Source organism: Salarias fasciatus, chromosome 10, assembly GCF_902148845.1.
Source record: "Salarias fasciatus chromosome 10, fSalaFa1.1, whole genome shotgun sequence".
Classification (NCBI taxonomy): Eukaryota; Metazoa; Chordata; class Actinopteri; order Blenniiformes; family Blenniidae; genus Salarias; species Salarias fasciatus.
The window spans coordinates 24,389,723-24,409,645 of record NC_043754.1 but is presented as its reverse complement, the minus strand read 5'-3'; the positions used below and the strand labels follow the sequence as shown (position 1 = coordinate 24,409,645).

General features: G+C 47.7%; 3 protein-coding genes across 5 annotated transcripts; all 3 read right to left on the bottom strand.

Annotated features, from left to right (window-relative positions):
• Nucleotides 1-1,910: 1,910 nt before the first annotated feature.
• c10h5orf24 (chromosome 10 C5orf24 homolog) lies at nucleotides 1,911-5,771 on the bottom strand. Of its 2 annotated transcripts, none has more exons than XM_030101272.1 (2): nucleotides 5,621-5,771; nucleotides 1,911-3,133 (listed from the first exon to the last, which is right to left on the bottom strand). In XM_030101272.1, the coding sequence occupies exon 2, from the start codon at nucleotides 3,125-3,127 to the stop codon at nucleotides 2,504-2,506; it is 624 nt and encodes a 207-aa protein (XP_029957132.1). In that variant the 5' UTR covers nucleotides 3,128-3,133; nucleotides 5,621-5,771; the 3' UTR covers nucleotides 1,911-2,503. The 2 variants fall into 2 exon arrangements, with proteins under 2 accessions (XP_029957132.1, XP_029957131.1); XM_030101271.1 differs by having other exon boundaries at nucleotides 1,912-3,130.
• A 313-nt stretch (nucleotides 5,772-6,084) lies between these two features.
• ddx46 (DEAD (Asp-Glu-Ala-Asp) box polypeptide 46) lies at nucleotides 6,085-14,069 on the bottom strand. Its single transcript, XM_030101005.1, has 23 exons — nucleotides 13,963-14,069; nucleotides 13,567-13,731; nucleotides 13,314-13,439; nucleotides 12,773-12,860; nucleotides 12,478-12,646; nucleotides 12,061-12,302; nucleotides 11,763-11,873; nucleotides 11,431-11,596; nucleotides 11,181-11,301; nucleotides 10,870-11,045; nucleotides 10,662-10,783; nucleotides 10,434-10,512; nucleotides 9,692-9,774; nucleotides 9,387-9,551; nucleotides 9,117-9,279; nucleotides 8,651-8,844; nucleotides 8,361-8,498; nucleotides 8,093-8,242; nucleotides 7,778-8,005; nucleotides 7,481-7,699; nucleotides 7,241-7,385; nucleotides 6,695-6,768; nucleotides 6,085-6,580 (listed from the first exon to the last, which is right to left on the bottom strand). Exons 1-23 carry the CDS (start codon nucleotides 13,977-13,979, stop codon nucleotides 6,533-6,535), a joined length of 3,189 nt encoding a protein of 1,062 aa, XP_029956865.1. The 5' UTR covers nucleotides 13,980-14,069; the 3' UTR covers nucleotides 6,085-6,532.
• A 2,581-nt stretch (nucleotides 14,070-16,650) lies between these two features.
• On the bottom strand, nucleotides 16,651-19,036 carry camlg (calcium modulating ligand). Of its 2 annotated transcripts, none has more exons than XM_030101831.1 (4): nucleotides 18,728-19,036; nucleotides 17,610-18,061; nucleotides 17,452-17,517; nucleotides 16,651-17,342 (listed from the first exon to the last, which is right to left on the bottom strand). In XM_030101831.1, the coding sequence occupies exons 1-4, from the start codon at nucleotides 18,876-18,878 to the stop codon at nucleotides 17,151-17,153; spliced, it is 861 nt and encodes a 286-aa protein (XP_029957691.1). In that variant the 5' UTR covers nucleotides 18,879-19,036; the 3' UTR covers nucleotides 16,651-17,150. The 2 variants fall into 2 exon arrangements, with proteins under 2 accessions (XP_029957691.1, XP_029957692.1); XM_030101832.1 differs by having other exon boundaries at nucleotides 17,610-18,058.
• Nucleotides 19,037-19,923: the final 887 nt, after the last annotated feature.

Genomic DNA, 19,923 nt, shown 5'->3' with positions numbered 1-19,923 from the left:
ATTTAGAGTCAATAACTAACCCCAAGAGTGATTTTTTGGAGTCTGGGAGGAAACTTAGGAAAACAAGCACATGGAGAACATGCAAACTCTGCACAGAAGAACCCGACCGAGGATCCTCTGACTGTGAGCCAAGAGAACTCACCACTGCACCAATGATCAGGCTTACAAAGTAATACAGGAAAAGAAATAAATTCATAATTAAATCATCCTTTTCTGACAGCAAATTAAATACAAACACACACTATTTTCATTCTATCTGCAGTCACTGAAAGAAACAGTGACAATATTAATGTTTTATTCAGCTGTCAGTAAATCAAATATGACATAAAAGAAAGAAATGCCCTCATTGTTCTGTTTCTGCCCTGACTGTGGTGAAGTGGTTAACCCTCTAGCTTCACGGTGAGAATCTCCCTGGTTCGACTCTGGCTGGAGGTGTGTGTGTTCTCAGGTTATTCCTGTCCAAAAATAGCTTCAGTTTGAGGTAAGTTAGTGACTTTGGAGTGTGTGACGGACCGACAGCCTGCCCCGGTGCACCCTGGGTAAAGCCCTAGCACAGATTATTGAATGTACAGTGACTGGTGAGTATTTCTGATCAGAGTGTACGCAGATCAGCAAGATGTCTCTGTTGTTGATAACTGTCAGGCATGCAAATATTACATCAGATGAAAACATTTACGAGGGTTTTTTGTACCTGCTGTATTATTTAAAGAGAGTGCACTCAGCAGCACGATCATGACTGAAGTCCAAATAAAAAGAAAAAAAAAAAAGGAATTTTCTGTTTTCAACGAAAAGCTGCAACTGTGAGTTTTAAACAAAGGTCACAGTAATTCTTTGGGTCACAGACTTTACCTCCAATGTGACAATGACACAAGATTTCAAAGTATAAAAAAAACAATGTGCTCATTTCCACACAGAAAGACCTCGGAGCAGCTGAATCAGGTGGTCTGGGCTACATGTCTGATTCAGACCTGAACCAGCGACGACATGCCGACACACAAACGCGGCGAGACACACAGGTTTTGTTGAACGGGATGAAATTTAAAGCGATGCGTTTCGGTTGAACTGAATGAGAACAGAGTGAAAGGCTGGGTGTCAAACTGAGCTGTTACATATTCACGGAAACAAAGCCAGGTTTCTCCTTTGATGAAATAAATCTGAACTCTGACAGACATTTTTCGTATTCAGGGTGTTTCGGTGCAACGCTGTATTCATGGCTTCAGCTTGTGTGTCTACATGAGCAAGAATATTACAGTTGAAGACAATATAGTCAGATTTTATTAGTTTAGTAAAGGCAGTATTTCCATATATGTGGAACTCTTTGTTAGTTAACTGATTCTCTAGCTTTTCCTTAAATTGTGATTTCCCCCAACTTGAAAGCTCAAAGCTGTGTTTTTTTCTCCTTGTTATGCTACTTTAAGAAGAAACACATCAAATACCGATGGCGAGTTAATGACGACTCTAATTTTAACATCAACCGTAACTCCTAAATCACGCCCAGCAAAAATCAGAAGAGAGAAACACGAGGCGAGCCAGCTTCCCCTTTTCCCCCGGTTTGTCTCCCAAACCTGAATTTACTGAAATGAAACATTCAGAAGATTTAGGCATCGTTCAGACGTTCGATAGAACAACCCCCCCATGGTGACGAAGCGAAGTCTGAATGAGATGATACTCAGCAGAACTGAAGAAAAGCCAGAAGTTTCTGGGGTTTTTTTTTCCTTTTTAGAGTTTTAGTGATTAAAAGAAGTTGCATTACAAACCAAAGCTCAGGTGGGAATTAGAATAACAGCGTCGCTTCTCACAACAGTCGGTGACATGAGCCAGAATCTGCATGCAAACAATACGAACGGCTCCCAGCAAGTTACTCAGAGGAATTATGGTTTGGATGAAGTTAATTCTGGAGCCACAGAGTCAAATTTCAGTTTTGAGGGCACTGCTGTAGGTTTATCTCTGGAGTGCCAACGGGCCAAGCACTCAGATCCCAACCAGTCACTTGTGATCGCTGCCAAACAGCACATGTTCTCTGACCCTTCCTGACAGTGTTTCTCCTCCTCAGCCTGCAGACTGCAGAGCGACCAACATTCAAGCAGTTCCATGAACCTGGTGAGCGACCCTCTCTGCTTGGTTTGCAGCATTAATGCAGGAAATAACCTTTCTAGCCACGTTTTCCATTATGTGATGGTGTAAAAATGCTACATATAGCACGCTAAAAAAACCCAACTAGCACTACAGTAAGATAAAGCCCCTTGCTCGACGAACGTCTTGTCCTTTTTACACAGCTTCCCCACATTATAGACCTCCAGCAACAGCACTGAGAACCCGACAGTGATTATATGAGGCGGCAGGCACACACATGACACAAACACGATTAATAGAAAACGTCATCCCGGCAGCCGCTCGGCAGACTGGGAAGGATCGGCATCGCCCTCCACAGGCGGCGGGAAACGTGAACCTACGCGTGTCTCATTCCAGCGGCGAAGGACGGAGTAGAAAGTGAGTAAAGCTTTCACTCGTCGGTGGTCTTCTCTTTGCAGGAAGGTTCACAGAGGAGTTCTTTGTGCGGGAGCGGGTAAGGGAAGGCCGCTCCGCTGCAGGTGCTACTGTAAGGCAGTTTGTTGAGGCGCGACAGGCCCTTGATGCTGCCGGGGGGCCGCCCGGGGCTGACCTTGTACCCCGCCGCCCGGGTCGTGCCCAGCGGCCTCCCCGGGCTCGTCTTGAACCCGGCGGCCCTGGTGGTGCCGAGCGGTCGCCCCGTGCTGGTTCTGTACCCGGCCAGCTTGGTGGTTCCCAGAGGCCGCCCCCGTCGGCCCGTCTTCCCCGCGGCCTTGCTCTTCTTCTTGCCGTCTTCCGGCGTCTGGTCGGCGCCCTTCAGGCCGGGCAGTTTCCCGGCGGGGCGGGGGTCGGCCCCCAGGACCTCCTGTCTCTGGCACAGCATGGGCTTGTGGCTCTGGGCGGGTAAGCTCATGGGAGCCAGGGTCATCTGCAGCGACGAGGGCGGCGGCGGAGGGTAGAACTTGCTGGCCTGCGAGGTGCACAGGTCGAAGTGCGAGGCGGGGAGGTGGCCGTCCTCCGCCAGGCACGACGGCCTGCTGTTCATGCAGAAGTCGCTGCTTGTCACCTGGCGCATCATCTTCTGCTGGAGGACGGACGTCACACACACACACACACACAAACACACACACACGAAAATCATATTAACATGTCTGCAGAGTCAATTTATGCCTCATCATGCAGCTACATGTGTCTCATCCACTGTGCAGTAAAAGAGCAGAGCATCAGGTTGGTGTGTTTCTTCCTTGAACAGTCTCCATCACTCTGTAGTCTGCTCACTACTGCCCCTCTGTGGCTGGAAGGCTATGAAACCATGGAGCGGTTCATTCCTACTGCAGGGCACACCTGCATTTGCAGAACATGTTCAATTCAGTGACCGCGTGGAGGGAACAAAAGCCTGCAAATTTAAACAAGTGTGTGTAACATACTGACAACACGCAGGCAGTAAAACACACACTTCCACTGACAGCAAAATGAAATACATTGAAATGTATTGATTCAATTCAAATTCAGACATCACAGATGATGTACGAGGCCAAAAATAATCTGAAGATCATCATTTTGAAAGAAGGTGGCTGTAGTATGCGAGGAGAACTAAATATCAACAAATGTATGTAAATCTATGTACACATGGACAACCTGTATGCATGTATACATGCTTGCAGTGGAGTGTACAGTGATTCTGTTTCATGCTGAAATAATCATAATGCTGAAAACAATGTATTTCCATGCTGGACCACTGGTGGGTGATGTTGTTTGTTTTTGCAATGAAACCACACACACAAAAGTGCACAGAGAAGAACACGCTATAAATCTGAACAATGGTGACGATGTGGACAGAGGTATGGACAGATGAGCCAGTTGGGTTGTTATTCTGGGGGATGGACCGGGAGTTACGCCACTCTGGAGGCCGCCATTCCGGCTGTTGTCCATCTACTCCTGCATGAGCAGAACAGCTGTTCACTACAGCAGTGGTGCACGTGCACACTGGCAGCGTTTCCCTCGTCGGAACGTTTTCGAAAAGTTCCCCCTTGGGAGCCATTTTCAAAAAGTTGTGTTTTGAGCGGCTCCGAGTACCGATGATGAGGAAACAGACCCCTCAAAAAGTTTCACGCTTTCACTTGAAAAAGTGCCGTAGGGGAAATAGGGAGCTTAATACAGTAGGCTGGGACACCGAGCAACGCACGGGCTGTTTTCTGAGTATCTTCCTTTTACTCCACTCTGAATAAAAAGTTTTCATTTTTACTTGGCATCAAAGTAGCTGGGAACGTCCCCTGTCCCCTGAATTATTAACTCACTAGAGCGTTTTGATGTTAGGGTTAGGGTTAGAGTTATGTTGTTAATGATGCTTGGAGCAAGTGGAAACTTTTTAAAACAGCCTCCAAGAAGAGACTTTTTGATTCCACACCGACTCTGTAGATGATGGAGACGTCTTCCTGCACCTGAGTCGATGGACAATAGCCTCCCGCGTTCCTCCAGAGTGTCGCGACTCCTCCATATTCTATAGGATTTAATAGTAGATTAATAGTCGACAGTGTCTGGAATAACAATCCAGCCTCGTCGTCCGTCCGTACGAATGCCCGTGTTCTCCTCTTGTTGTTATTTACAGCAGACTGCTCTCTGCAGAGCGTCTGTGTGGCTTCATTACAAATTCCAACAACAGCAGCCACTAGTGGCCCAACATGAAAACTGCCATTTCTGTGTAAACGCACATCGTTTTTGAAGCGTCGCTGTGTAAACGCGACACAAAAACTCAAAAACACCGTGTTTTCATTGGACACGTCGTCACGGCACACACCTGGACTCACAGCTTCACCTGTCTGATCACACTTCTGTTTCTTTACTACTATATGAATTATACTGGCTGCGTTGTTTCCTCCTCAGGATTGTGGCACGAATATGATTCCGTGGAAATGAGCCCGCCTGCCTGATTCCGGGGCACCGAACACCCCTCTGCTGTTTACACTGAGGCGTTTCTCAAAGTGGGTCAAACTGTGACAACAGATGTAATTTTAATTGAGGAAAGTCTCAGCGCTTCATGCATGGATTAAGTCGGTTTAAAGAGATAGATAGCGGTGCCGAAGTGCCTTTGAGCAGCGCCTTTCACTGAAGTGAGATGATGTGTTTGTAACACGGTATATAATGTGTATTAACCCTTTTATTATTGATGACTGGAGCGAAGAGAAACCGATCACGAGCCTCTCCTCTTCTGCAGAGGGACTGGAGGAGGTGTGGACTCGTACTACCACACACTCCACACTGTAGTAATATTCATTCACAAAAATAAAATGAAATTAAATAAAAATATGCACAGGGGTTCCGCATCCGTGCGCCCAGACGAGCGAACCCGGCGTCCCCGGTGTCACTTTACCTCCCCGGTGCGATGTGCAGCATCGCCCACATAACGGGCTTTAAGCTATTTTTTTCTTTCTTTCTTTCTTTTTTTTTTTTTTTTTGTTCCAGGACGCACGGGAAAGTGCGCAAATGTCGCGTCCGCGCGGCGGGCGCGTGCGCCCGGGCTTCTCTTGTTTGCTCTAAACCGCCGCCGGCTCCGGATCGAAGGTTACCGTACCTCGATTGTTCGCAGATCGGGGAGCAGAAAGGGTTAAGGAGAAAAACGATCTTTCATCCCTCTCAGAGCGCGAGTCGATCCATTTCCCAACAAATGTTTTCCGCACCAGGACGTCGCTGAGGTCGCGCACGATCAGCGCATCGGATCGTTTTTCTAATGTGGCACAGTTTAGAGGGAAAAAAAAAAAACAACTAGAAGAAAGAGGGAGGGAGAGAGGGGCGAGGTGGGCTCAGTTGGAGGCGCTTTTCTTTTAATTCCCAGCTCCAGCGGTTTGGATAAGAAACGCAGCCATTTTCCATTAAAAATTAATAAGACGGGAGCGCAGTCTGGGCATGCGCACTGCGGCCGGCGGAGGATGTGGACAGGCTGCTCTTCTTCTCTCCCACACCGTGTTTTCACTCTAAACTCCTTCCAAAAAAAAAAAAAAAAAAATCGGATTTCCATGACACAGGGTGGAATAAAGCTGCAAGAACTTCCTTTATTGTCCTGAAACGGAGCCGTGATCCAGTTTTTACTCAACACTTCCCAACACTGATGAATAATATACAAAGGAAAGACTCTTGAATAATTAAAATTATCAGTTGGTACAAATACACAGTATCCTAACAGAGCTCTATTTCCTTTGGAGCATGTTTCATTGTGGAGTAAAAACAGATTTCATGTGGCGGCTCTCTTATAAAGACAACAGTCGGCATGTAAATAACAACAGAGCAAGAGTGTGTCTTTATTTAAAGAAACATGTCTGCCGATCTGATGACTGAAGACATTAGACTGTATAAAAACCACAGCGAGGCGAGCGGGGCGCCGAGGAGACGAATGGAACAACCCAAAGAAGAACTAAAAGACATTAAAAAATTTACACGAGAACATTTTGAACTGCTGAGAGGCGGACGGGCCTCCTGCCACACTCCTCTACAGCACTTTGTATCTTCCTTTGCTCGTTGGCTGGTAGGAGTTTTGCTAAAAGACAAAAAAAAAAAACGGAGGAGAAATATAATTCAGTGTCATGATGATGCAGATATTTCCTGAATAATTTCAGTACAACAATGTCAGAAATGATGAAGAGGTACTTACTAATCTGATGAGCTCCTCCTTGATTAAGCGTGTAATCTCCGTTTTGGCTTTCTGCACGGCCAGCTCATTTGCACCTGGAAAACAAACACAGCTTTAACCTTTGGTGTTTTTAATGAAACAAACAAAAAAAAACTCTCTTCATTAGAAATGAAATCATTTCCCTCAGATCATTAAAAACATGTTAAAAGAAAGCAGAACCGTTACAACTGGTGGCGTTTTCTCCTCAGCTCGGCTCCATTCAAGACATTTCTACTCAAAAACATAAACCCGCACAGGGGGAGGCCTGGGATGTATTGATCAATCCACTGCTAGTTTCAATCACGGCACAAGTGCTGGATGATCCTATTGATCAGAACGTTGCAGGGAAACTATGAATAAAACATGGCGGGAGCAGAGCAGTGTGAAAACCCCGCCTTTGAAAAGCCCGCTGCTTTTCACTCGAGCACAAAGAGCCTGGATTCTCCACGAACGCAGGCAGACAGCAGCAATGAGCCGACGTGAGGAAACAAAACATTTCCCGACAGACACACATCTCTTCAGACGTACTCTCAATAGCCAGATAGATCTTGCGCTCTCCCTCTTTGGGCTCTTTGCCGGGCGGGAAATAGGTTCCTCTGATGGTGATGGCGGCTTCAGAGTACTCCCCGATCCTCTGCAGAGCTTCTTTCGAGGTCACCTTCCACCTGGCCGTCTGGGGAAACACACAGAAAGTGACTCGGTGTCCTTGAGAGATGACCCAGCGAGCCGAGAGGAGTAAATGTCCGAGCGCGGCTCGGAGCTGCCGACCTGAGGGAAGTCGTTGATCTCCAGCTCCTCCTCGTATCTCTTGATGGTCTCGGCCTGCTCGGCCGCCTGCCGCTCCTCCTCCAGCTTCTCCACGGGGGTGTAGTTCAGCTTGGCGTTGATCTTCTCGGCCAGCTGCTCCGCGATGGTCTTGGCCGACACGGACGGCGTCATGATGGTGCCGCCTCGCAGGATGGCGTTGGTGGCCTGCTGCATCACGTCCTGCAGGGACCACACGCGCGCTTATTCCCTGGAGAACCGTGATACGAAGAACTACCTGAACAAACAGACGCGACGTACCTGAGCCTCGGCGCCCAGGTTCTTCTGAGCGTTGATCTTGAGCGCCAGCCTTTTGGCCATTTCCAGCTTCTGGATGTTTCCGGCGGACGTGGGTCCGAACCCGGGCAGCCCCCCGGGGGCGGCGGCTGTGGCGGCCACGGATCCGCCTGAACCGCCGGAGGAGCCCGGGGCTGACAGATCCTTCACCCTCTTCTTAGAGTTGAACATGCTTTCAATCTGCTCTTCGATCTGAAGAGGAAATATGGAAAAAAAAAAAAATCATTACTATTTACAGATCTGCACTTCAGGATTAAAACATTTCACGGCTGTACGGACATCCAGAGCTCCGTCCTCATCATCAGAGTCCTGCAGTCCCAGAGCAGCCTTCTGCAGCTTCTTCCTCTCGTTGGCCAGGGCGTGTTCCGTCTCATCGAACTTGAAGCCTTTCCCCGAGAAGCCACTGCTGCTCTTGATGGTTTTTCCCTCCTGCATTGTGGGAATAATCAGAATGAGAACAGAGCGGTGCAGCGTTCGGCTCTGCTTCAGGACGGACAGACGCCACAGATCAAACCTGCTCACAGAGTTCACGTTTTAACAATCTCACCGCTTTCTGCTGGTCTTTGAAGGAGGACCAGAGCCTCTCCAGCTCTGCCGGGACAGGAGAGCCCGACAGCTCCAGGGCCTTGATGATGTCTCCAGCATAGCGGACCTGGTCCTCTGTGATGAAGGTGTAGGCGTAGCCCTGAGGGGGGGAGCGACACGAGGAGAACAGCGGGCACGTTAGGGTTCCTCAAACTCTGGTGAAGCTACAGGATTATGGGTTAAACACACAAAATCAAATTCAGCTCTCAGTGAGGCTGCAGCATGATCACGCCCTTTTTAACAGAGCCTGACCTTATTGCCGGCTCGGCCTGTGCGCCCGGCCCGGTGCACGTAGTCCTCGTAGTGGTTGGGGCAGTTGTAGTTGACCACCAGGATCAGCTGCTTGACGTCCAGGCCTCTGGCTGCCACCGAGGTGGCCACCATCAGGCGGCACGCTCCGTTCTTAAAATCGTTGATGATGCTGTCTCGGTCGTACTGATCGATCCCTGAGGAGACGGCAGCAGAGGGACGCATGAAGAGCTGAACGTGGAGCGATACTTTTGCAAATGACCGTGGCGTTAAAGAACGCTCTAAAATCACCCACTTTAAGTTTTGACTCCTGATTTTTCATACTGAGGCTTGGAAAGTTTTAATCAATTGTAAGTCAATGCAATGCTTCACACACCAAAGTCACACAGTCATATTTATTCTGCCTGTTCTACATTCATCCGTCCACATGATGGCGCTGTAGAGCACGGCCGCTCTGAGCAGCAGGTACCTCCGTGTAGAGACATGCAGGGGTACGAGGCCTTCATCAGGTCTTTGAGCAAGCCGTCTGCATGCTCCTGTTTGTCCACAAAGATGATGACGGAGCCCTTCTCCTGGTAGTGGCCCAGGATCTCCAGCAGCTTCAGGAACTTCTTCTCCTCGTCGATCACCAGCTACGGAACGGAGAACGCAGAGCGCACGAGAGCGCCGATCAGACCCAAGAGAAGGTCGACCACTCGACCTTTCCTTCGCTGAGAGTCAGCTGAAGCTGCTGGCTTACCACATGCTGCTCCACGTCGGAGCACACGACGCTGCGGCCTCCCACCTGCACCTCGATGGGCTTCACCAGGATCCTCCGGGCCAGCGCCTCCATCGCTCGCGGGAAGGTGGCAGAGAACATGACGGTCTGCCGGTCCGGCCGCACATTGTCCACAATACGCATCACCTGGTGGGGAAAAAGCAGACGACATCTGTATCAGCGCGAGTTCAAACAACAAACGGATTAATGAAATTCCATTCCTGGTTTTGAAGTGTGCTGAAGTTCACCATGCAGGATGTGGTGTTGCTGAACTGCAAGACGCTCACCTGTGGTTCAAAGCCCATGTCAAACATCCTGTCTGCTTCATCCAGCACCACATACGTAGCTCTGCGCAGATTTGTAACCCGGCCTAAAAATCGACAGAGGACGGCGAGAGGAAATCAGACCGCAGTGAGAAAAATGTAGCCACAAAATCATCCTGAATTCTAAAGAAACATGTTCTAACAAGCTCTGAAAATCTTTTCAAGGATACAGCTACTTGGCATTTGTGACAAATAAAAGGAAAATTCTGCACATTTTCTAGCCGCCAGAGTTTGATAATATAGACTTTCTGCATTTGTCTGCTTGTCTCTGGTCTTGCGTACCATCTCAGGGGCACGAGGGACCTGTAAAAGTCAGAAAACAGCCTCAAGATACAAAACAAGAGATGAAGCCCCTTCGAGCATTATCTGACCGAGTGGCTTTTCACCTACAAGGGAAACATATTACAGATTACCTCGCATGTGTGGAAACAACAAGATCCCCCCTTTAGCAAAAACAAGGTCTGAGAACACAGGCATTAGGTCTAGACAGCATTGTGATCATTTCCAGCTCTGAGGTCCACCTACCTGCACCGGCCCTGCTCTTCAGGAAACACACCACTGTCTTGTTGATCCCAAAAGTGATCAAATAATAACGTCAAGAGTTTAGTAAAGAGGCACTGGGTTTGCTTTAACGTGTGCTTTGATCATACTGCAACATTTATTCAGTAGAATGGAGGAGCGAGGCGGTCGCTGTGGGTTAACTCACCGCTGTTGGCCCCCAGCATGTCGATCATTCTGCCCGGCGTGCAAACGATGATCTCAGCTCCTCGCTTCAACTCAGCAATCTAGAATTAACAAAACAGTTAATGGTCAGATTCCATTATTCTTCTCATGGTAATAGTTTAACCAGGAGCCAAAGTTATACTTTAGAAACATCTAATATATTTCTGCTGTGTGGCTGTAATCTCATTAAAGCTTTAAGACGGAGATTTACCTGCTCGCTGATCCCCGTGCCTCCATAAACACACACCACCCTGAGTCCCAGCGGCTTGGAAAACTTCTTACACTCCTTTGTGATCTGCAGAGCCAACTCTCTGGTGGGAGTCATGATGACAGCTGCAGGAAAGAGACTTCTGTTCAGATTCTGTTTGATTTTGATCAGCAGACATAAAAACAACACGACACTGCCATGTCCTCCTCACAGATGGGGCCCTCGCTCTCCTCCAGCGGCCTCTGGTCCATGATGTGTCGGAACATTGGGAGAAGGAAAGCGATGGTTTTCCCGCTGCCCGTCTTGGCGATCCCGATGAGGTCCCGGCCGGACATGATGGCGGGGATGGCCTGCGCCTGGATCGGCGTCGGCTTCTCGTAGCTGTGCCTGGGTGTCACCAGAAAAGCAGAAGGCCAGAGCGAGAGCCGGGTCGCAGGTGAGCGGCAGTTCAATCGTACCCTCTGCGTGAAGCAATTCAAACATAAGTCAGCTGAATGATCTGCTGTTATGAGTCAAACTCACTTCTTCAGGGCACTGAGGATCTTCATCGACACGCCACACTGCACCCAGGCCTTGATGGGTTTGGGGCAGCCCTTCCCCTTCACCGTAATGCCCTCCAGTTCCAGTCTGTACGAATTTACTTCTACAATTTACAAAAATAAAATGATCATCACAAGAGAGAAACTGAACGTTTAGTGACAGATTACAAAGGCAACTCCTCTACTCCCGCTGATCAGACTGGAGCTATGCTCTTGTCATTGTGGTCTCAGACCTTCTGCCGTCATCCGGGCCAGCTCGGGCACCTCCACGTAGAAGTTTTTGCGGTACGGCTCGTACTGGATCTTCCCGTGGTCGACGGGCTCCAGGACCTTCCTCTGTTTGGTCTGGAAGCCCGTCAGAGCCGTCTGCAGGTCCACCTCCTCCTCCTCCGACGAGTACTGCCAAACACACCACAGACTTTTCACAGGGAGGCTGAGGAGACACGCTTCGATGAATCAATTCTGAAAATTAACAAGTCTGTTCAAACAGAGGTGAAACCAAGAAAAATGGAGACTATTTCACAAGCGGAGAGTAAGAATTTGAGCTCAACGTTCAGAAACACACCTCCATGGCATCTTGGTCATTCTCCATCAGTTCACCCTTCTTTTTGTGTGTGTGAGGTCCTTTCTTGGTTTTAACAACTGTCACCACTTTGGTTACTGTCATCGCTCCTTTCTGTTGAAGACAGAGATGAAAATAAAATGTGCAGTCAAGAAAGGAAAACATCCACAAAGATGACACCTGGTCTGACACGAGGGGACAAAGGCACTGAAACACACTTTGTACACTACAAATTAACATCAAGAAGAAAATGACATGTACACTGATGCCACTGAGTTGAATGGATGAAGGGTTTTCCCACCTTATCGTTTCCCTTCATGGCTCCCATGTTGAACTTCTTCACCTCCTGTTTGACCTCCTCCATGTAGGCATCCAGAGGATCCACATCATCCTCCTCTGCCTCCTGCTCCATGGGCGTCTCCTTCTCCTTTTCGCCTTCCTCTTTCTTCTCCTCCTTTACTTCCTTCTCTTCATTCTCCCCCTTGACGTCAACGTCCTCGTCGTCATCGGCATCCATTACTGCCGAGCCCTCCTCATCATCATCTGAAACAAGCACATGGTTTCAAGACTTCCTTTGATAGGCTGATAATGCAGACATCAAATACCACACTATGAGAAATACCTATCAGGAACATTAACCATTAAAAAACAATGGAAATGGTCTAGATGTATGCTACGTAGACTGGAAGTGTTTGTTTCGTCAGCAGTGCTTCCTCACCATCGTCATCCTCCAGGCTCCATTTCTTGCCCTGTTTCATCTCCTCCAGCTCTTTCTTGATCTCTCCGATGTTTTCGATCGCCTTCTTCCGTTGCTCTTCTCTCCACTTTTCCACTCGCTCCTTCCTCTTCCTCATCTCCTCCTCCAGTTTGTTCTGATCAAAGTCTTGCTGCATGGGGACAAGAGAAACACCAGAAACAGTCTCCACCTGCTTTCCTTTGTTGTTATCATGACAGTACAACTCAAACACAGCACCGGAATGGCAGAAAGGTTAGAAGGAGAATTTGCTACTTACATCCTCAACCTTCTCATCTTCTTTTTCCTCTTTAACTTTTTTCTTCTCGGACACAGGATCAACGTTGTCTTTCTCTTTACTCCGAGGCCTAAAGATGGGATTAGCGAACACAAACTTAAAATAATTAGATTTATTAATAACAACAACAATAAAAATAAAAAAACAGACAGTAGTGCACAGTGATGCAGTGCTCTCAAAAAGGTCTGGGTTCAAATACCACCCAGGCTTTCTCTGTCTGGAGTTTGCATGTTCTCCCCATGTATGAGTGGACTGCATCCGATAATTCAAATACATAATCTGTGACCCTAAATCGCCCCAAGGTGCGAGTGTGTGTGGTAGTCCATCTCGCCATGTCTATGACCTGTCCAGGGTGCACTCCATCCTCACCCATAGTAAGATGGATCACAAATAACGGATGCATTATGTGCGCAGTGCAGTCGGAGATTACCCAGATTGCTTTACACACACACACAAACACACACACTTTCAAACCTGCAGTCAAAGGTTGGGTTAGCACTCATCGACTTATTCAAGTTCTCACTTTTCATCTGTCCTCCTGCTTTTGCTGGGACTTCCAGTAGACCGGGACCTGCGGGCTCGGCTCCTGCTTCCTGACCTCCTCCTGTCCCGACTTCTGGATCTCCTCCTTTCCCTGCTCCTGGAGCGCCTGGGCAGAGACAGACAGATCACACGTCCGGACACAGTTCTGCTGTGGTCTCGCCGAACAATGGAAAGACTCTGGGCTAAAAGCAGAACGCCCCCCACTACGGAGGGGGTCTAACAGTGCAGCCCACCTGGCCCGTTTCCTGTCTCTGGACCGGGACCTGCGCCGATCCCGGCTCCGGGACCTCTCTCTCCTGCTTCGGTCTCGGTCATCTTTCTTGGAGCGTTTGTCCGGGGAGCGACTCTTCGATCGGCTGCCTGAACGGCCACGGGACGTGGAACGCTTCCGGTAATGTCTGGGGAGCAAACAGCACAGTGACTGACTAACTGCGAGTGAAGCGTGTTGAAGAGGTCCTCAGTTCCTCCTCCATGGCGCTCCTGCAGACTGACGCGTGCTGAACGCAACAGCAGCCGACATGCTAACGTTAGCCACTGACATTAAAGCCGCTTCCCGTGAGCGGCGGGAGGTTAAAGTTCAGCCACCCGAGGACACGGAGGGCAACGTGAGCTCGTGAATGCAGACATACCTTGATTCACGCCCCATTTTAACTCCGCGGAGTTAGAGAAGCCAAATTATCCACAGATAAAAACGAGTCGAATCGGTGTTTATGTCGTTCAATTTCTACGTAGGAACCCTGCGACTGAAACGTCACGAGGTGGTGCGGTGAAAGAGCGGCGCGCCACCCCGCGGTGGGAGGGCGAACTGCAAGCCAAGCTGCAGGGAAAAAAACAGAAAAAACAGCTACAGTGCAATAATATGAAGATTGAAGTGCATGCTAAACATTTACAGAATTATTGAAAAGGGGAAAAAATTTTAATTGGTGTGTCATAATCACCAAATCAAAGCACCTTATTGCATCTGTCAGAATGTGTGGCTCATGACTACACATGCTGTCTGTGTATCAGACGACCTCCCTATTGTGTATAAATAATGTTGAAAATTCATTTTTACTTGTACCTTTTCACTCCGTTTCAAAAATTTGAATGAGAGCTTTACCTTTGCCAAAGTCCTTTTTGACTTTAACAGACTGTATTTGTCAACTCTTGCAGTTTCTTCGTGACAGTAAATTGATCACAGTGGAATTTGAATGTTGATCCACTGATATTAAGAGATCCTTTTTAGATACTTTTAAACTCTATCATCCAAATATTCAATCATCCTTCATCACCCCCTCACTCATTTACAGTTTCCAACTATCTAACTGGGTTCAGTTATGTCATTCTTTTTCACTGGAATGTGTTGAATTTTGTCTAAATGAGCAGTAAGAAACAACAGAGTCAAACTAGAGTACATCACACAAGTAGTATTTATTTGGTATGACCTGCTCTGCTCACGAGGCCGTTTACTTCACATTGACACTAAATCAATTACTTTAAATATGTAAGATACTGTCAGACATATTCAAAAATCTTTTTCTGTAAACCCATATCAAAAACAATCAAGTAGATCAGACATGATCACACAAAGTAGATTACATGAAGAGTATTCACAATAATAAATTAGTTTTGTGTCAAATTAATGGGAGGACACGTAGAAGTAAGGAGAATGCGACAGGTATGAATGAAGCTGGGCACGTCACCAGAAATACAGCATTTAACACAAATGAGCATATAAACTCCCACAAACCCCCAAACGTTCGCTGCGATTTTTAAATCTCACAGCCGTGCAAAATGAAACACTCTACATTTCAGGACTAAATGCTTCTGAGTTGAGTAAACCTAATGTCAGTGGACCCTTTAAGAACACTGGAAGAAAAACACAACGGAAAATGTACACTCTGCCGCGACGGAGGTTTCGAACAACACCAACACAAGCAGAGCAAAGAGAGAAACCCTGAAATGTGTCCGTCTGAAGCATGATGAAATCTGAAACGACAGCGGGACTAACTTTTAATCTCTAAGGCTGCGGGGCTCGGGTGTAAACATGAATGATTTGAGAAAGCCTAAAAGCCTGCGTCCGTCCTCTTCTCCACTCGTCCGGATGATGCTGACCGTCTATCCTGCTGTCACTCACTGCAACTTCCACTGTCAGGTTAAACAAAAAAAAAATCTCAGCTCTCCAAGGAATAAAATGGCAGTAATTTCATAACAAGAGTTAATCTGAACAATTAACCCAGAAACCTGAGGAAAAAAAACAAACGTCTGATTATTGAAGTGATTATTCTCTAAAGTTGTGATGTTTAAAGTTCAATTTCAGGAAATTTGTTATTTTATCCTTTTATTTTTGCAAACACGTGTGTTTCTCCCCAAGAACAGTGTAGTTAGGAGTTAAGGCAGGATGAGAGCCCGGCTCTGGCCGACACGCTGCAAGCCCCTCAAGTACAACCACGACCACTGAAAACGCTTCCCCCAAAATCTCTGAGCGCTTTTTCAACACTCTGGCAGCAGAATCCAGAGGCTCTGCTGTAGAATGACTCATATCAGGGCTGGGCCATCTTTCAAATGACTCTTATCTTCTTACATTTTAACCAATGAGACCTGAAGTACCTGCAAAGCTCAGATGATCGAAGAATTCATTTTTGAGTGACTAAAGTACAGGAAGAAAAACACAATCTTCTGACAGGAATACAAAAAGTAATCAGGCTGAGGTTCAGAAATGAAAGCCTAACAGCCCCAAATGAACATTTCCATCAGTTTAACAGACGGAGTAATCCGCCATTATGAGTAAATGGCGGATGTTGTAGTGTATTTGTATTTTACATCTGTCAGTGGATCAGAGTTGTAAGCAATGGAAGTGTACTGCAGCACTTGACATGACAGTAGAGATTTAGTTTGTAGGTAATCTGATGAAATCTGAATATTTCTGGATTGGAATTAACAGCTGGCAACATGAGGGAATGAGATATCCTGTCCAGGTATTCTGGGAGAAGATTCAATGGATATGAAATAATAAATCTCCCATTTGTCTGCTTGGATCCTTGAAAATGTTTCCGCTACTAAATCCAACACACTTAACAGGGCTCCAGCGGTTTTCTGGCCAAAATAAGAACAGAGACCCCTTTCAACTGATAATGTAAAGCAGACAGTAAACTGTGTGAGTGTTAAAATATTTCCTCAAGAATTAGGTTTTCCGATATAAGGCATTCGACTGGAAATGGTCATTCCCAAAATTCCAGAATAAAGTTTGTAAGTTAGTGAATAATATCAGCCAGCTGTGGGCCAAAACAGAAAGACACGGACCAACACAAGTTCACACACATCAGAGGAAGCTGGTGCACCTGGAGGAAAGCCACACAGGCACAGGGAGAACATGCAACTTGGAGCTCACACGCCGAGTGCTGCAACAAACCGCCTGGAATGAAGGCTGAGCGGGTAAGAAGATGGATGGATGGATTTGCGTAGTGTGATCTGAAGTTAAATGACAGACAACACCCAGCCCGTCAACAAACTGCAGCGTTCCCCAACAGAGTGGGCGTCGCCCAGTGCAACACCATTCTGTGCTGAACCTGACGCACAGTCGACGACGATACATTCTTCGCTCGTACGCAGAGGACAGACGGCCTGCTCTGCAGCTCCGGCGGCCTCGGCAGGCTGGGTCGGCTCAGTCCCCAAGAGCGAAAACAATGAGAGGTTGTCCAAGCGTTGGAGTGCGGCCCTGATCGTAAGGCAGCGGGGGTTCCATTTCCAGACCGTCGACGACAGACAGGCACCAGGGGGCGCAGACGAGCATGCGTTGTTGGAACAGGAGGGAGGGGGGTTTAGGGGGCCGGGGCCATCAGGGCGCCTCCGAGCCGAAGAGCAGCAGGATCTCGTGCGAGAGGATGAAGGTGAAGAAGTAGACGCAGAGGTCGGCGAAGACGTCGCCCATCCTGCGGTACGTGTCCATGGAGCGGTTGATGACCTCGGCGGGGATGCCGGACAGCAGGAGGGCCGCCGTCAGCACGGTGGTCTGGCTCTTCTTCTCCACCTGGAGGCCACAGCAGGCGCAAGCAGTCAGCAGGAATCTGATCACACTTCATTCATCATGCATCAGTTTAAAGATGCTCCTGAACTACAGCCAATGAGGAGAAGCTCACCTTGGGGAAGTACTTGGACAATCCCATGTAGGCCAGTTCCAGAGTCAGAAAGGGAGCGAATATTGACTGGGAAATAAACATGGAGGAATAAAACAAACTTCTTTTTAAATGCATAATTTTCATGCTCAAAACAACCACGTCATCCACAGTCAACTCACCAGATACTTGCAGACAAAAACACGGACGAACACGGCGAGGAGGACGCTGCCGACGAGCCTGAAGATCCTGAAGGGATCCAGCTCCTCTGCCTCCGACCCGCCGTCCTGGGCGGGCTTCTCATTGGCCAGCTGACCCCGCAGCTTCATGGCGTCGTCGAAACGAGACAGGTACTTCTGGAGGCCTCGGCGTGGCGAGCCGCCCACGTCGCCGGACGCCCACTCTCCCCTCGGCCTCTGCCGGAGCCCGCCGACGTCGTCGTCCAGAGGGAGGGAGGCCTCGCCGCAGTCCGGCAGGGGGGAGCCCCTCCGCTCGGGGGTGGCGCCGTGTGACCGGCTGCCGAGACCCGAGGCCTCGGCCAGGAAGGGGGACGGTCTGGTGGAGGACGAGGACCATGGCTCTGTCCTGTCCAGGTCCAGGTGGAAGCGAGGCTCTGTGGGACGCCGAGACGCTCCTGTTGACAAGATCACTTTATGTCACCTGTTGTGCTGCTTTGGGATCAGTGTTGCATTATACTTCTTTATTTCAACGCAATTCAACACAGATCAACATTGTTAGGAGAGGAGTGTGTGTGTGGTTGTCTGTCTGTGTTTGTGATGGCCTGGCGACCTGTCCAGGGTGCATCCAGGCTTTTATCTCGGATTTGCCCCAGCACCAGCCTGAACAAGTGCTGGAGGAGAGGATGGAATCCGTTCAGTCGCTTTAAGATTGTCCATTGATTAAAATGCAACCGAGATTCTCCGATCATCCCTTCCAATCTAGTATTTTATGATTTTCTTTGAAACAATGTTGAAATATAGTCATATTTCTATGAGCAAAACAGCGTGTTGTGGAAGCTGTAATAATGCAGATCTTCATGGGTTCAAATATTCCTGAATTGTTTTAAACCATAATTTTCACTTAGATCTGCTGATTCCAGTGCACTGGCACTAAGAGCACGTGACTGCTGCGTTGGGAGCCTCCCTTTTCAACGAGCAGCACATCTGAAGATCAAGATGAATCCTGATTCCTCGTGGACAAGCGGTCACGCGCAGACAAAAGCAGCCAGTCTCTCCAGTTAACCGGGACCGACCCAGCCGCCCGGCGGAGGCTGGACACGGGCCGGTTCATCTCCACTCACCGTTGTTTTCAGACTCGTTTTTGGCGTAGCCCACGATCCTGTTCATCCGATCCTCTGAGTTCATGAGCAGCTTCCTCCTCCGGATCTCGGCTCTCCTCTGAGCCGCGGACACGGAGCCCGTCTTCTCCTCCCCGCCCTCCGCGGACTCCATGTTTAATTAAAAACGGAGTAAATTCACACCGACTACAGGATGTAGAAACGGCAGGAAAACGCGTCGATGCTCGGGCCGAACGTTGAACACTCAGAGGCCTCGGATCCTCAGATTAGACGGTAAACATAACGGAGCGGACCGAACCTGTCTGCACACACAGGGCGCACACTGATGACGTAGAAATAGATGACACAGTGGTTTGGTGGGTGTTTTCGCCCGGAGTGCTGCCTGTCAGGCAGGTTAAACCCTGAAGGCTTGTGGAGGAGGGACGTTTAAATACGAATTCTTATGGAACCGGGGCATTTATTGGTCTAATCATGGACTGAACTTGTGTTTAAAATGTTGTCCTTAACCCCCTCGTTAGAGAAACAGCAAACAGTTGGACTGTTGTTAAGGTCTTAGTGTATTTTAGGTTCATATTGACATTTCACTACCATGCCAAATATCCCTAAATTTTAGTGAGAACTGAATACATTGTGTATAAATACATATTATCTGAAGTTTAATTCGAATAGTAAAGCCTATACACATTACACACACAAAGATTACTTTTGAGAGTTATCACTATCTTGACAATCTAAAAAATTATAAAACACATAATAAAAAATAAACAGTCAATACTTTGAGACTGTTTTTACAAAAATTACAGCACCAGACATTTTTTTCATCTCCTATTCTTCATCTCTTTCTGTTTTCCCGCTTTAAGCTCTTGTTTTATATCTATTGAGTTTTCTTTCAAAGTTGCTTCATATTTTTGTCATGTGGATATCACCTTATTTTGCACACTGAATTGTATTTTATGTACTAGTCGTCAGGTCTGCCTTCATTAGATTTCATTTATCAATTTTTTGAAAAACCAAATTGCGTCTTTTTTCTTGAGTGCCTCAAAGTTTTTGAATGAATATAAAATTACCAAGTTCACCTCTAAATGCCTTTTTTCAGTTAATTTTATTGTTGTAACCATTTAATTTTCGTCTTTTGCTTTGTCATATCAGTTGTCCTGTAAATACCTTGGACTGTATCACCCTGTATGAGAACTTTGGTG

Excerpts from the sequence above, each read along its gene's own strand:
- camlg (XM_030101831.1), bottom strand. The coding sequence starts at position 18,878 with ATGGAGTCCGCGGAGGGCGGGGAGGAGAAGACGGGCTCCGTGTCCGCG. Across the intron at positions 18,062-18,727 it reads AAACGAGTCTGAAAACAACG|GAGCGTCTCGGCGTCCCACA; the intron begins GTGAGTGGAGAT and ends TCTTGTCAACAG. Across the intron at positions 17,343-17,451 it reads TGTCCAAGTACTTCCCCAAG|GTGGAGAAGAAGAGCCAGAC; the intron begins GTGAGCTTCTCC and ends TGTGGCCTCCAG.
- ddx46 (XM_030101005.1), bottom strand. Across the intron at positions 10,784-10,869 it reads GGAGAGCGAGGGCCCCATCT|CTGTCATCATGACTCCCACC; the intron begins GTGAGGAGGACA and ends TCTTTCCTGCAG. Across the intron at positions 8,243-8,360 it reads TCAAAGACCAGCAGAAAGCG|GAGGGAAAAACCATCAAGAG; the intron begins GTGAGATTGTTA and ends CCCACAATGCAG.
- c10h5orf24 (XM_030101272.1), bottom strand. The coding sequence starts at position 3,127 with ATGATGCGCCAGGTGACAAGCAGCGACTTCTGCATGAACAGCAGGCCG.